The sequence below is a fragment of the Macrotis lagotis genome, chromosome 3 (assembly GCF_037893015.1).
Source record: "Macrotis lagotis isolate mMagLag1 chromosome 3, bilby.v1.9.chrom.fasta, whole genome shotgun sequence".
Classification (NCBI taxonomy): domain Eukaryota; kingdom Metazoa; phylum Chordata; class Mammalia; order Peramelemorphia; family Peramelidae; genus Macrotis; species Macrotis lagotis.
Genome location: NC_133660.1, coordinates 38,251,773 through 38,267,665, shown reverse-complemented (window position 1 = coordinate 38,267,665; position 15,893 = coordinate 38,251,773). Strand labels below are relative to the sequence as shown.

Here is a 15,893-nt window from a genome sequence, read left to right as displayed (position 1 = left end):
CTCTCCAAAAAAGTCCTCTTCAGCAATATGGCTTTCTTGACCATCACTTAGTGCCAAATGGTCAGGATCTTTAAGAACCTTTGGTAGAGGAAATAAGCAAAGTAAGAGTTGAGAAAATATTAAATAAAGAAGGAACTCAAAAGACTAACAGTATTCAGAAGAGGCTGGCCCATAAAGACCAACAGGAAAGGATTTTAATTTGAAACAATAAAACACTGGCACTGAAAACATAATAATAACACTTAGCTGTGTGACCTTCAGCAAGTCACTTAACCCCATTGCCTTGCAAAAACTAAAAATAATAATAACAAATAATGATAACAAATAGTAAACCATGCTTCTCATCCCCTTCTTCAGTCTACCCTCAGCTCCAAATACCATTAGCTTATGAATATACTATATTCTAATTTGTAGCTATTCCTCTTCTGACTGAGAATTAGCACATTTAAAAGAATGATAAAATATCTTAATCAAGATTACACCCTTGAAATAAAATTTTCAAAGCGAAATTTAAATTTAATTTGCTATTGATGGAATACGAGAGATAAAAATATATCATACCCTTCTATTAAAGATGAAGAACTAAAAGACAAAAGTGGTTTTTGATTCTCTTACCAGTTGAGGCCTTTCTCCTTTTTTCAGGGCTAAAGCAATCTGAAACCAAAAAAAAAAAATTTATTAAGAGGCATTTTGTAGCATATTAAGGAACACTTTACCTCTTACTACAGTCTTAATGGAAAAATAATCCAGAACATTTAAACAGAGAACTGAATGTTTTTAGTTTGTTTACAGAACAATCAGTCAGAACTGGTTCTCCAATAGTACTATTTTAATTGATATGAAATCCTACATGCTAACCCTCCCTGCTGTTTAATCATTAAAACAGGCATTTTTTCCAATGCTCTTTATTTTAAATAATGCAATTCAATTTTGGTGCCTATACTAGAAAGAGTGCCATTAAATAAAACAGCCACTGTGCAGTTAGGTTGCCTGTAATATCTTTATATTAATTTAGTGTCCATCTTTTTTGCAAAAAAATCAAAAAACTACATAACACTAAACATACTTTGCTTAATAAATATTAAATATTAAAAACCTTACCTATCTTATAAAATGGGAAACAACGACTTAGAGGGCAAGCTATTTGCCTAAGCTCAAATCCCAAATCCCAAGTATGTTGCTAAAATTAGAAGAAAAAATGTAAGTGAAAAATCAGCCCATATATACCAACGACCTAGTTTTTTGTTGTTCATCTTCTATCAGTTAAAATGCATACAAACATCATCCTACTCTATCTAAAATTCATAATTTATAACTATATTAGGAACACATATGTTCCTATATATATTATAACATATATGTTCCTATATTATAGGAACATATTTTGATTTCAGATATTTCATCCTGTAAAGTTGATCTCTAGATTTATGCTCTCTCTTTACCTTCATTTATAAAATAAATGAGGCTACCGTGCAAATATTTAATGCAATTAGCCATTCAAGTCAAAACTCAAGTGCTATCCTCATTGCTGCTGACAGCTTTTTTGTACATTCAGTAAATAGAATAATGGACATTTTAGGGAACAAAAGTCAAATTTCTCTTCTTCCTACCCTTCATCCCACCGGGAAAAAGAAAAAGAGAAACCATGCAAATATTTAATGCAATTAGCCATTCAAGTCAAAATTCAAATGCTGTCATACATAATTTAAAGTGAAAATCTGGCATACCCCACTAAGACAAACTGAAAGGTTTGGGAATTCTGTTTCTGACCAGGTGGTTCTAAAGATATTGAGAAAATGAGGAGACGTCCTTATAGATTCTGAAGCTATCTGTTGTTGTTGTTGTTCAGATTAGTCTAACTCTACATGACCCCCATGGACTTTGATTTTCTTGACAAAGGTCCTGGAATGGTTTGCCATTTCATTCTCCACTGTGTCCCCATTTTTACAAATGAGGAACTGAAGCAAATAGGAATTAAGTGATTTGCCCAGATCACATAGCTACTAAGGGATTGAGGCTAGATCTGAATTCAGATCTTCCTGACTCCAGGCCCAGTGTTCTATTCACTGCACCATCTAGTTCATTAAAGCTTTCCAGAGAGCATGGGGAAAACATTCCAATGATACGAGTATTTAGTAAGATAATTATGTTGATGTCTCTGGGGAAAATATTCTTTACAAATAGATACTTCAAACTTGGCTCCAAAGAAGAACTATGAGAAGACAATGAAGACAATGCTCTTGTTCTCCAACAGAGATGGGGGTCAATGGATGTAGAGCACGGTGTAAAAGGTCAAAACAGGTTGATTGGCTTTGCTGATATCCCCCCCCCCATCTTCCTTCTCCATTTATTTTTTACAAACTTTTTTTGTTACAAGGGATGGTTCTCTAGGATGGAAAGGGAGAAAGATATGGGGGAAATCTAGGTGATAGAAAAAAAGAGACATCAGTAAAAATCTGTTTTCAAAAAGAAAAGTGAGTAAAGACTCACTAAACAAAGCAAAGCACAGATTTAGTGTTTCAAATTTTATCTTAATTAAATCAATGTTTTCATAGCAGGGTGACCAAGTATTTCCTAAGGCATTACCAGCATTGGAGGGTTTGTAATAAAATGTATCCTCCAGGTACAGAGGAAAAAGATATAAAAAAGCTCAAAAATACAAGTAACAGTTCTACACAGGCAACTAGAAAATTCTTCTCTATTACTTCCTCTTTTACCTTTCTATTTTTTTTAAACTTTGAAAGCTCTTTTTCATAATATGCTGCTATAAATTTTCACCTGTTCTCTAATTTCACCACCAAGTTTTGCCATTAATAGATAGTACAAACACTCATTATGGAATAATTCATTTTCTCTTTTCTGACAATGCTGCCAAGTGTCCTTTATTCTATTTACTGAATATACTAAAGAGTTGTCAGCAGTAATGAGGATAAAGAACATAAAAGAAAAGGAAAAATGGACACAGTACAGGACTAATTAACTGACTCAGGTTAATGAGTAAAAACAGAGAAGACACAAAAGCCTGGTCTTTCAATCTCAATGACAGGAAACCAGTGAATCAACAAAGGTTTGGTGAAATAGGAGGGACACTCTGCTCCTCAGAAGGTTGAACAAATCTGTCCTACAGCTTTAAGTCACAGAATCAGCAGGAATGAAATCCAAACCTTGTCTCTAAAGGTCTTGAGGGGTGAAACACAGTGAAGAAAAAAAAAATTACAGCTTTAGCCAGCTGCTGCTATTGGGACAAGAGCTGCACCCAGACAAGCAGACTGCCAGCTCCTCTACTCCTGACAAGGAGGAACAACCAGAAGGCTATTTCCTGCTTGGTTTTCCCAGATTAGGATTTTGTGTGAATGAATTTCAAATGACTTTATGTTCAAAATTTCCCCAACCCATCAGCTGCAACACTTCAATGGATACAGCTCTGCTAAGTATGGACTGTCCAAACCACAGAGGTATTAATTCATTCATATGCCTCCTCCTGTATGACTTTTATCTTTTCAAAAATCTTTATTTTAATCTCAATATTGCATCACTGTAAAATACTGGGTAACTATAAAAAGGACAATCAATACAATGGAAATTCGTGATTTGAGGACCATCAATGAAACGTGCTATCCACAACCAAGTAATTAAAAAGTTGTCTTCCATTTCTTTTTTTTCAGTGGGATGAAGGGCGAGAAGAGGAGAAAACTGACTTTTGTTCCCTAATTTTTTTTTTTAAATAAGTGGGAGGTACTAGAATCACAGTATGTTTTGAGCCCTTTCAGATGGGGTCTCTGTATTATCAATTTTCCTTTATTACTTTATTTTATTGCAAAAGACTTCGCATATAAATGATTGCTACATAAATATAGAACAAATCAATAAGCCGTTGCAGGGATACCAGTGGAGTGTGGATTATGAAATCTTTCACAATAACAATAACCACCTAGCTGTGTGGCCTTGGGCAAGCCACTTAACCCCATTTGCCTTGCAAAAACCTAAAAAAAATAAAAAAATCAAACCCAATAACCAGCTGAATGGCCTACCTCCTTGTATAGTCATTTATCTGTCTGCTTTGGGGGGGGGGGGGGGAGGGGGGCTGGGGGAGAGCAAGAAAGCAATTAGGGATAAGTGACTTGCCCAGCATGAAAACAGTTAGTGACTGAGGCTGCATTTGAACACAGATCCTCCTGACTCCAGGGATGGTGCACTATTCACTGTGTCACCTAGCTGTCCCTTGTCTGGGAAAATTTTACACATGATGATTCTGTACAATACTTTGCTGGAAACATGTCAGAGGTTACTTATGACTGACATATGGCTTTTTCTGCCCAGAATGATGGTGTGAAAATCAGTTCTGGAATTAAAGGAGAAGTCTGGAGTCATTAAAAGCACTACCCAATTTCCTAAAGGCAACCATGTTCAGTCTTCTTGGGTTTAATTCTAGTCAGTTAAGTGAACATAGGGAGTGTCTAACTGAAATACAGGAACTAATGGAAAACCAATGACTGCCCTGTCCATTCATTCACTTGGCTTTTTCCACATGAAGTCTGGTCTGAACTTTTGGAAGGATCATGGATCCCATTTAGAAAGCTCTGCAAGAAACAACTGGACTGATGCCATCTGCCACCTTTTTTGGAAACCCCTTCTTTGTTTGGGCTTTCTGATGAATAATCTCCCCAGGCTGATTGGAGGCAAACACCTTTAGTAAAGAGGCTTCTGATTCATGATGCATTTGAAATTGATAAATCAGTGTTACAGAACAAAACTCTGAATTAAATGCTACACATGCCTAAGTACATCTTTTTAAAGTTTTCTTTTATTATTATTGTTTTATATACATATATACATATATATATATATATATATATACCTTTTTTCCTAAGTCTTCTTTCCTGTATCCCAAAAGTTCAAGGTATTTTCCACGAGAATCATCTTCAAAATTTACCTTTCAAGAGATAAAACATAAAATTAAAATCAGTCTTTAAAGAAAAATCTGTTTTCATGAAAGTCAATCTAATGCCTTTCATGTTTTTAACTGTCTAAAATCAACTGTAGTGAATAAACAAAAGGTATCAATAATTTTTTTAAAATCTCTGTATCAATACATGTATCCATTAAGGAACTATTAATCAGGCTTAATGAAAGTAGATACCACAAGGAAGATAATTAAACAAGGATAAAATTGAAATAATATCCCAAAATATGTTGCCATAATAGCTATAAAGAACAGAGGTAGCTAGGTTGCATAATGGTTAGAGCACTGGCCCTAGAGTCAGGAAGACCTGAGTTCAAATCCGGCCTCAGACACTAAATAATTGCCTAGCTGTGTGACCTTTAGACAAGTCCCTTAACCCTACTGCCTTAAATAAACAAAAATTTTTAAAAATTAGCTATAAAGCATAAGCCCCAGTATGAAAAGTCTTTTCTCTGACACTTGACAAAATATAAAAAATGGTACAACTGTGAAATTACATCTTGAACCACTTCTTTCCCCATTCAACACTGAATTATGTAATTCAAAAGTAAATCTCACAAGAAAATGCAAAACAGACTAACAGACTGCCTTCTGTGGGGGGTGGGGGTGGGGGGGAAGCAAGAATAGGGGAAAAATTTTAAAAAAAAATGCAAAACAGAATTCTTATTCCCCACACTCTGGATAGAGCCCCTTAATGTTCTAAGAGTTAGCCAAGAGATTCCCTAGAGTCCTTTGTTGAACAGTCACTAGGATGAAGGAAGAATCGAAAAAATCACTGGGTGTGCACAAGAACCCAGGGAATCGCTACCTGGAGATGATGCAAGATGAGCTGGGGGAAGGTTTTACCTTCAAAAAAGACCAGACGTTTTTCTCAAAGTCGGTCTGGGAAGCATCGATTTTCTTCTGGCAGTAGCTGACAAAGCCTTGGGACTGCACCACCTGCTGGAGGTGATCAGAGCGCAGAAGGAACTCCTTCTCCGTGACGACCTGGCTGATGTGCACCTGGTGGCGCTGGAGCTGCTGCTCCGCGCCTGGCTGGGGTTTCATGTTCTCAAATGTCACTAATTTGCCTCCAAACTATAAAAGGAGAAGGAAAAGGAATCCATGTTTAGAAACACCCACCAAAAAAATAAAAACTAGAATCATTTCCTCTATCAGGTTTAATGTAAATAAGGGGCTCAGACAATTCAGACAGACTAACACTAAACCTTGGTGGGCCAGTCCAGCAGGAGACCCAGAATCCCAAACTGCTCACTGCTGTAAGGGAACTCTTTGTCCCAGCATTACAAAACTCTGCACAAATGCAGACCATATGTGCACACAGTGAGAAAAGCCCAAAGAAACTTGGGGCTTCATGGGGCAAACAGCACATGAAGAGAAGTTGAGGAAATAAGGGCATCCCTGACAAGGACTGACAGGCTGGGCAGCACCCACTCTGGACCAGCAGTGTTCCCACCCAGCTCCCTGCTCTGCCCAACCCTCCTGGTCCCAACCAGGCCTGGTCCACCGACCATGGGATTCTGAAGGGTGGGCCCTGAGCAGAGGACCTGGCCTTGAGCAGGAGCTTAATAGTAGCTCAGTCTGACCAGACAATCCTACAGACAGTCAGATGTCTCACTAAAACGGCATTAACAGGTCCCCAGAGGCAGTGCCAAAGTTGAGGTCAGTGCCCCTGCAGAGGGCACCAAGGATGCTCTACTGAGGATGCTCTACTGAGTGTAAGCCCAGGAGCCTGGAAGTCAAGGGAGCCCTAGAACTAAGCTATTCAGAGAAACCTCCACAAAAGTACACCAGGGAGGAGGAAGAACAGCAAGGACCTGGTCATATGGCAAGACAACCCTAAAGCAGTGGGCTACTCCATGTGGGAGACCTTCTGTCAGGTCCAGGTGAACCAGATGGTCACCAAGGTGCTTCCATCCCCAGCACCATCTGATGGCAAATTGACCTGCAGCTCTACAGCAGGTCAGCAAGACGATCCACAAAGTATCCTCTAGGTGAGTTTTGTTCAACTAGACAATCAGGCTGAAAAGGTGAAAAGGAACAAGGAGAGAGGCTGATGACTATGCTACTTCTAGGGCCGCCCTAAACCCTTAGATTCATATGAGACCTGACTGGATCTACAGTGTAACCACCTCTGGAGAGCAAAGAAACTGGGGATTGGGGGTGTCTGAACTTAGAATCACAAAGTGAGTCAAGGGTCTCTAGCTGACCCCTTCCTTCTTCCTCTACAACACAAGCCAGAGACTGGGCTGGTGCCCCTAGACTTCCCTTTGCTCTAGCTCCCTCTGAGTCCTAGCAAAAGTCCCAGTCTCTGGGAAGCCTCTTTATTTGGATTATTCTAAAATCAGAGGAATTCTAACAACCTAGACTGCCCCCATCCTGAAAGAAAAACTTATTTTCCTGAGAAAAATTACTTGCCAACCAATCCTCCCCTCAGAGAGCCCAAGTAAGCCAAACCAACATACTGAGAATGAAGCTCCCACAGGCCTTCGGATCCACTTGGGTGGCTTCTTTAGAGGCAGCACGACGCCCTGAACAGGAGTCTGCTGTGGAAGCTGCAGGGGTGGAAGGGGCTGCCCTGTGCCAAAGGGATCAAGGTTTCCAAAAGATGACGAGAGCTTAATTTTTTTAAAAAAAAAGTAAAATAAAATAAAAATTCATTTTTGCTAGGCATCATACATTTTATGTGATGTACAAAAACATGAAGTGATCTTTCATAATAAGCATAATCTAGCTTTATTTTATCAGATTTGCTTTCAAGCTCCTCTACAACAAGGAAAAATAGATCCTTGAATGAAATTCCAGACTTCTCCTACCTTGTCCACCTGTTTCTGCCGTAGGCCATCTGTGCTTCCTCCCATGATAGAGTAAACACTAATGCGTCCATCAAAGGAAGCAGCCGAGAGAATAGCTGGGTTTCGGGGACACCACTGGATATCGAAGCACCACTGTGTGTTGGTAGGAAGTTCATATAGCACCTAGATCAAGTCCCCAACCCCCCAAAATCAGAAAAGAGTTTTATCACTCTATAACCAGGTCCAGACTGCAGACAGATAACTGATTTATTTAGAAAGTCCCTTCATCTAAGTCCTTGAAAACATCATGCTGAGCATAGTCAGTGCCAAAATAACAAAAGCTCAAGAGTTCCAGGAAGGAGACAAGGAGAGAGATCTCTACATAAAACTTAACAGTAAGCTTGGGGGCATCTTAGGGGCAGCTAGGCGGCACAGTGAATAGAGCACCTGCCCTGGGATCAGGGGACCTCAGACACCTGATACGGACTGGATGTGTGACCTTGGGCAAGTCACTTAACACCACTGTCCCACCAAAACTTAAAAAAAACCCATAAAACAGCATACTTAAGTACATCTCAAAATTTGAACGTTTTCAGCATTTACTTATAGGAGTTGATCAGAGCAAAAAAGAAAAAATGATGTTATAGAATGAATATGATTACAAGCCAACTTGGGTCTTCACTGGACAACATGACATCAATTTTCTTTAGAGTTCAGATTAGTCTTAAAAATAACCTCAAGCAACGAATGGAAAAAAAATCTTAATCTAATAAAATCTACTTGTGGAGTAAGAGAAATACACACACACACACACACACACACACACACACACACACTTCCTTCAAGATATAAAACAGTACTATAAGCTAGCTGACACAAAGATCTGAGCTCTTAGGGAAGAGAGCAAAAAAAGAAATGCAGAAAATAGGGACAGCTAGGTGGCTTGGTGGATAGAGCATAGGCCCTGGAGTCTGAATGACTGGAGTTTAAATCTGGCTTCAGACACTTCATGCTTACATGTGTGACTCTGGGCAAGTCACTTAACCCTGATTGCCTCACAAAAAGAAGAAAAATAAAAATACTGTGACACTGAGTACCTAAAGCTATAATGCTATAATGCATGTGTTCTCTCCATAGGCTGAACATGAACACTGGTCTCACTATCTCAGTGCAAAAGGAGTACTTAGGTTATTAATAATGTGGTGCTACATTAACTAACCTTTAATAAGATAAATAAGAATAATAATTTAACAAGACTTAAAAGAACAATGAGTTTGTTTTACACATCATTTTTTTAACATTTTAACATTTTATTTGTTTTCTAATTATATACAATAGTAATATGTACCCATCATTTTTTGCAAGGCTCTGAATTCTACAATTTTCCCCCTCCTCCCCTTCCCCCTCCCCCACAGAAGGCTGTCTGATAGTCTCTACATTGTTTCCATGCCATACATTGATGTAAATTGAATGTTATAAGAATAAACTAAAAATAAACATAAACACCCCCCCCCAGAAGATGGGAAACCTCAAGAGAGAGAGAGAGAGAGAGAGAGAGAGAGACAGACAGACAGACAGACAGACAAAGAAAAAATGTACTTCAGTCTGTGTTCAGATTCCAATGGCTCTGTCTCTGGGCTGAGTTGCTTTCTTTATTATAAGTTCACCAGAGAAGTTGCTTCAATATTTTTCCCACAATTGCTATTATTCCTCCCCACTCTCATTTATTCTATTCTCTTTCTCTTTCATCCTGGCCCTGTCCAAAAGTGTGTTGCATCTGAGTACCCTCTCCCCTGATCTTCCCTCTCTATCACCTATTTCCCCCTTCCCTTCCCCCATTTCCCCTCATCCCGTCCCTTTCCTCCCATCCTTCTCCAGGGCAAGACAGATTTCCTCACCCTATTAAGTTACACATCATTTTAACTTCCAAGTAAAACACTGCCTAGATAACATTCATGATAACATTTTTCTTGAGTATAAAAATTCGCCCACATTTCTATTTTACTTTCTGCTACCCTTCATTGCAATATACAAAACAATCAGTTTAAAAACACCAATACCTTGGAGAGTACAATTTTTAAAGCAATATTTTCCCCCCATACCTCTCCTGTGTTGGGGTTGCAGCAAAGAATTTTAGCATCTTTTCCACAGCTCAGCAATAACTCAGGATCTGCCATGCTCCAGGCAATAGCCAAAATTCCTCTATAGAGAGATGAAAAGTGACAGAGTAAAAAGATTTTTAAGCATAATTAAGACTACATATTTCAGGGGAAAAAAATTAACTATTTTTTTCCTAACTTTTATTTATTTTATTATTTATTTTATGCAAAATAGTGAAAAGTTTAAGATTTTTCCTTCCAACCAGAGCGATCTCAACACCCCATTCCACTTTGATGAAAGACAATTCCATTCCAGAGAGCGCCCCCCTTGTTCCCAGAATGCCACTCCTTCTGCTAGCCTTTAGGAGAGTGCCCTCAAAGTCCTTCTTTCCCTCTCTCACTCAATTTCAGCCTCTGCTCATCTCCTGGCTCCTCTGGAAGGGGTCTCAGGCACCATTCCTCAATTTATAGATGACAAACCAAGCCTGAGGGAGAGTCAATGATGTGAAAAGGCCAAGAAGGGTTTGAAAGCAAGAATCCTGCCTCCAAGCCAGTATGCTTTCAAGCAGCTCTTTCCTGTCCTAGCTCTGAGCTCCACCCAGATCCTGAGGACCACTTGGTTCTCAGGAGAGCTCTTCTTTCTTTCCCACCAAACTCTCAGAGAAAAGCTGTCTACCACTGAAAAAATAAAAAGGTGGATCAGAGTAGATAAGCAAAAAACAAAATCAATCTGAAGCAGTTGTCAATTCTCAAAAGCTCCCTAGAAACAAAGAACAACTTAAATAGCTAGAAGAATAGTATCCTGTTCATGATGAGACAACAAATTAGAAATGATAGTAATACCAAAGTTTATTTATAATTCAAATGCTCTACCAATCAAATTATCAAAGGGATATTTTATAAAACATGATGAAATAGTAACTCATTTGGAAAAATAAAAGATCTAGAACATCAAGGGAAATGGTATAAAAAGGCAGAGAAGTGGGAATAGAAATTCTTGATTTCAAACCATAGTAGAAGGTAGTCACAAAAACCATTTGGTATTGGTTAGAAAATAAAGACATAAAATATATCAGATTGATTGCTGTCTTGAGAAGGGGGAAGGTAGGAAGGGAGAGAGAACATTTGGAACTCAAAAATCTTACAAAAAAATGAATGCTAAAAACTATCTTTACATGTAATTGGAAAAAAATATTTCTTACAAAAAAAATACTGGTTTAGAATTACTAAAAAAGTCAATTTTTTTTAAAAGAAAAGATGTAGATCAATGGAATAGACTAGGCCAAACAGAATCAAAAATAATGGAATTCAATCCAGGGTTCAATAAAATTTAAGAAACAGAGATTACTTAGGAAAGAAGCACCCATAGGAAAAATGGAAAATTCTGGCAAGAATTAGCCTTGGACCAACAACTTTTACCATATTCTACAATAAAACTTAAATAAATAAGTGGAATTGATATTAAAAATTATTTGATAAAAAATTAGAAAATAAACAGGTCACATCTGGCCCGCACATGGAAGAAAAGATGTAATTTTATTTTATTTTTTTAGGTTTTTTTGCAAGGTAAATGGGGTTAAGTGGCTTGCCCAAGGCCGCACAGCTAGGTAATTATTAAGTGTCTGAAGTCAAATTTGAACTCAGGTCCTCCTGACTCCAGGGCTGGTGCTCTATCCACTTTGCCACCTAGCCACCCCGGAGATGTAATTTTCTTTTTTTATTTAGGTTTTTTCAAGGCAATGGGGTTAAGTGGCTTGCCCAAGGCCACACGGCTAGGTAATTATTAAGTGTCTGAGACCGGATTTGAACCTGGGTACTCCCGACTCCAGGGCTGGTGCTTTATCAAACACTGCGCCACCTACCTGCCCCTCTGGAGATATAATTTTCAAAATACGTTTTGCATTCTGAACTTTATGAACACTAAATAAAGTAAATGTTTCTATATATACAGAGAAGACATAAAAACACGATTTTCTAAGACATCTCTTCTAGATGACACCCTGGATCTTGTCAATACACACAAATGAAATAAATTCATGACCTCTGAAATTCTGCTTTCTGATTATATTCCTTATAACCCCAAACCCTCTTTTATGTTCTTCCAGGCCTCCCCCACCTTCTTCCCCATCCTGACACCATGGAGGAGGTACTTCAACTCTAGACTGCTTTCTTCTAAATGTACTCTAAAACCAAATAAGAGACAAATATAGAAAATAAACTAGATAACTCTGATTATATGGAATTAGAAAGATATCATACCCCTTTCCAAAAAAAAATCTGTAAAAAGGGTCTCATCTCTATGACTCATAAGGAACTGATTCAAATGTATCAGTCATTCTTCAACTGATAAATGGTCAAAGGACATAAATAGAAAAGTTTTCAGAGAAAGAAATCTAAGCTATCAAAAGTCCGGAAAAAATGTTCCAAATCACTAATTGATACTAGACATTCAAATTAAAACAACTCCAAGGTTTCACTTCATACTCAGATCTACCATGTTGACAAAAAAAAAAAATCAATGAAGGAATTTTTTTTTTACTATCTTTTCTGCAAGTGTATTTTATTTCTTTCTCAATTGTTTGGAGGTGAGGGAAAATAAGGAATAGGGCCCAGTACCCTTGCCTGCCGGAAACACTTTTGAAGATGGCACCAACTTCTAAAGTAAGCAAACCATGAGTCAACATAAAATGAATTTAAGATAGATGAAGGCCTTTTTTATGCACCAGTATAATAGTACTGATGTATAATAAGAATATGGACACAGACAATGATGATGATGATAATAATAATAATAATAATAACAATAATGGATACAGATCTTAACACCTAGAAAGGCAATAACAACAACAACAACAACAACAATAATAATAATGGATACAGATCTTAACACCTAGAAAGGCAACTGGGGAAACTAGGTGGCACAGTGGATATAACACCAGCCCTGGTGTTTCCCTTTCCCTTCCCTTAGTCCTAATTCTTTATATAGAAAATGACTATTATGTAAGCATGCTAAATACACACATACTCATACATGTACAAAGTTTACCAGGCTATTTGTCACTGAGGGACGAGGGTGAGAAGGAACAGTGGGAAAAAAACGTGTAACATATAAACATGCAAGTGGATGAATGTTGAAAACTTTCAAAACATGTAACTGGGGAAAAAATAAAATATCAATCTGAAAAAAAATGATAAGCCTACAAAAAAGTAAGTTGCAAACAAAAGTCTAGTCTATAATTTCAAACTAAAGCCAATACAATAAAAGTACAAGTTGGATCAAACAAGCAAGAATTGAACATACGGTTAAAAGAGTGACTAAAAAAAAGAGTGACCACAAGCCCTAGCCTTCTCTGCAAAACTTGGAGTGCAGAGGTTCTAGATAAAATCCAGAATTGTTGGCTCAAGCCCTTTAGAACAGATGAATTACTAGTAAAGCCCTTTAGCCAGTTTCCTTCCCCTTAAAGTCTAATTCAATTTTTTTCTTATTAGAAGACTGTAGGAAATAAGACTGCAATATGATAAGACTTAGAAGAACCCAGATAACCCACAAACACACCAAAAAAACCCTAAAAATGTACCAGCAGCAACAATGATAATGAAAAGCAAAAAGACAGAGTTCTATAACCCTTCATCCAATCCAGAACTGAACCTGAATTGAGTCAGAAGCCTGCAGCTGGTCTAGGTTAGAAGGTTAGTCACAGGAGGCCGAAGTCAATCAAATCCAAAGTACAGAAATTAAGCAAAGAGAAACCTCAGAGCCTTCTAAAAACAAAGATCTAGAAGAGAATGGAGAGTTTAAATTCTCCACTGGTATCAAAATAAGGTAATTGGTTAAAAATAAGGGTAATATAATAATGCATTACAGTAAAGCTGAAAAACTACTCTGATCGAGACAATGATCCAAGGCAATGTCAAGGGATTCATGATGAAAAATACTATCCACTACTAGAAAGAGAACTGGTGAACTTGAATGCAGGCTTAAGCAGACTTTTTAAACTTTCTTTATTTTCTTTATTTTTGTCTGTTTTCTTTTGCAACATGGCTAACACAGAAATGTTTTTCAGGAATTTGGAACTCAAAATTTTTAAAAATGAATGTTAAAAAAATTTTACATGAAATTCATACATATTTAATGAAACAAATAAAAATATTTTTAAAAGACGATATTAAAAAGGTTAAATTATTTTATAAGAAAACAAGGAGGATTTTCTAAACTCTTTAGCTAAACTGTACAAGAGTGAAAACCTATTTGTGAAGTAGTTGTTTTGTTGTAACAAACTATATTTCAGTATAGGGAATTAAAGGAAAAATAATTTTCACTTTAGCCAGTATCCTTTTCCCAAGAAAGTGTAAGTAGACAATAAACAACTCTATAAAAGGTTCTAAATTCAATGTGTATACACACCCATAAACACACTCACACACACACACACACACACACACACACACACACACACACCCAACACACACACACACCCCTACCTTGCATGGTTTTCCAAAACACGGAGTGGGGAAGAAGCAAACCGAAGATCCCACATCTGAATCACAGGTAACCTATCATCTTCAGAAGCAAGAACCATTTGGGTGGCAACATCAGGATGCCATGCCAAACCTGAGCAGTGCATCTGTACATATAAAATTATAGAACGGACAATGTGTCAACTTGAAAGTAAGAATATTCCTTCATTAGTATACATTTAATCAAATTAGTTGAGGTCCAATTTTTTTAAAAAAAGAGTCTCAGAAAGATTTATTCCTGATACTTCCTTTTGTTTCTTTGGTTTGTTTTTTTGCAAGGCAAAGGGGTTAGGTGACTTGCCCACAAGGTCATACAGCTAGGTCATTAAGTGTCTGAGGACACATTTGAACTCAAGTCCTCCTAATTCTAGGGCTGTGTCTCGCTCTACTGTACCACCTAGCTGCCCCTATTTCTGATACTTTCACTGAATTGGCCAAAATGAATCACAAGGACAGGAACTGGATCTATGATTTCATGTTTCCAATCAAACTGCCTAAGCAGATTAGCATCATCTCTACAACTTATAGTTTGAGGTATTTTTAAAAAAAAACACAAAAAGGGGGTGGCTAGGTGGCATAGTAGATAAAGCACGGGCCCTGGAGTCAGGAGTACCTGGGTTCAAATCCGGTCTCAGACACTTAATAATTACCTGTGTGGCCTTGGGCAAACCACTTAACCCAGTTTGCCTTGCAAAAACCTAAAAAAAAAAACAAACAAACACAGAAAGGAAACAGAAGGAAAACTAGAAGATACCATTAATAAGACAAATTTTAAAGTTCTATGATGAACTTAGTATAAACTTCAAAAGAAAAGCAAACTGTATCTACCAGAGATACAGTTTCATGCACTGTCACATTTTCGTCCTAAAAGTCTAGAAATGCTCATTTGGTGTTTAAGTACTTAAATAACGATTTTTTTAAATAAAAAAAAATTATGGTATTAAATGAGATCCCAAGAACACCTAGAGTTTAAGGCACTTGCCCAGATCTTCCTGGCTTCAAGACCAACTCTTTATACACTACATCATGCTTGCTTATAACTCAAAAAAAACAAAACAACAAAACAACAAATTTCCAAATGTTAGAATACACAAATACTTTTCTCAAATTTTTGTGTAGGAAATCAAGGCATAAATTCTTTTGGCAAGGTTATTTAACTAACCATTTCTGAGAAGTTTATTTATCTAAAATTTGCCATCTGACTACAATCTTCTCCTTTAGAAACATTATCACAGTGTGGAAGGGAAATTGAGTTCTCACATGGACTCTGGGAGGAAATATAAGGCTCTCTGGATTTCAAAGATTGGTCCAGGGGGCAGCTAGGTAGCGCAGTAGATAGAGCACCAGACCTGGAGTCAGGAGTACCTGAGTTCAAATCCAGTCTCAGACACTTAATAATTACCTAGCTGTGTGGCCTTGGGCAAGTCATCTGTCATCAAAGGACCAGCCTAGCTAATTGGCCACAGGGTAACAGTTTGGGCCACAACAACAACTGAACGTTTCCTACCAAGTTATGGA

The 15,893-nt window shown here is 37.5% G+C and overlaps 1 protein-coding gene across 9 annotated transcripts in view; it reads right to left on the bottom strand.

The window, feature by feature from the left end:
• The window catches only part of SEC31A (SEC31 homolog A, COPII coat complex component), an 86,290-nt gene that overhangs the window by 54,385 nt on the left and 16,012 nt on the right, over positions 1–15,893 (bottom strand). For all 9 annotated transcript variants that reach the window (XM_074228509.1, XM_074228510.1, XM_074228511.1 and 6 more), the window contains exons 7-14: positions 14,340–14,482; positions 9,861–9,960; positions 7,780–7,941; positions 7,429–7,581; positions 5,810–6,040; positions 4,859–4,933; positions 616–654; positions 1–78 (exon numbers count right to left, since the gene is read on the bottom strand). In XM_074228509.1, coding sequence (XP_074084610.1) covers positions 1–78; positions 616–654; positions 4,859–4,933; positions 5,810–6,040; positions 7,429–7,581; positions 7,780–7,941; positions 9,861–9,960; positions 14,340–14,482 — 981 coding nt within the window. The remainder of the gene's footprint in view (positions 79–615; positions 655–4,858; positions 4,934–5,809; positions 6,041–7,428; positions 7,582–7,779; positions 7,942–9,860; positions 9,961–14,339; positions 14,483–15,893) is intronic.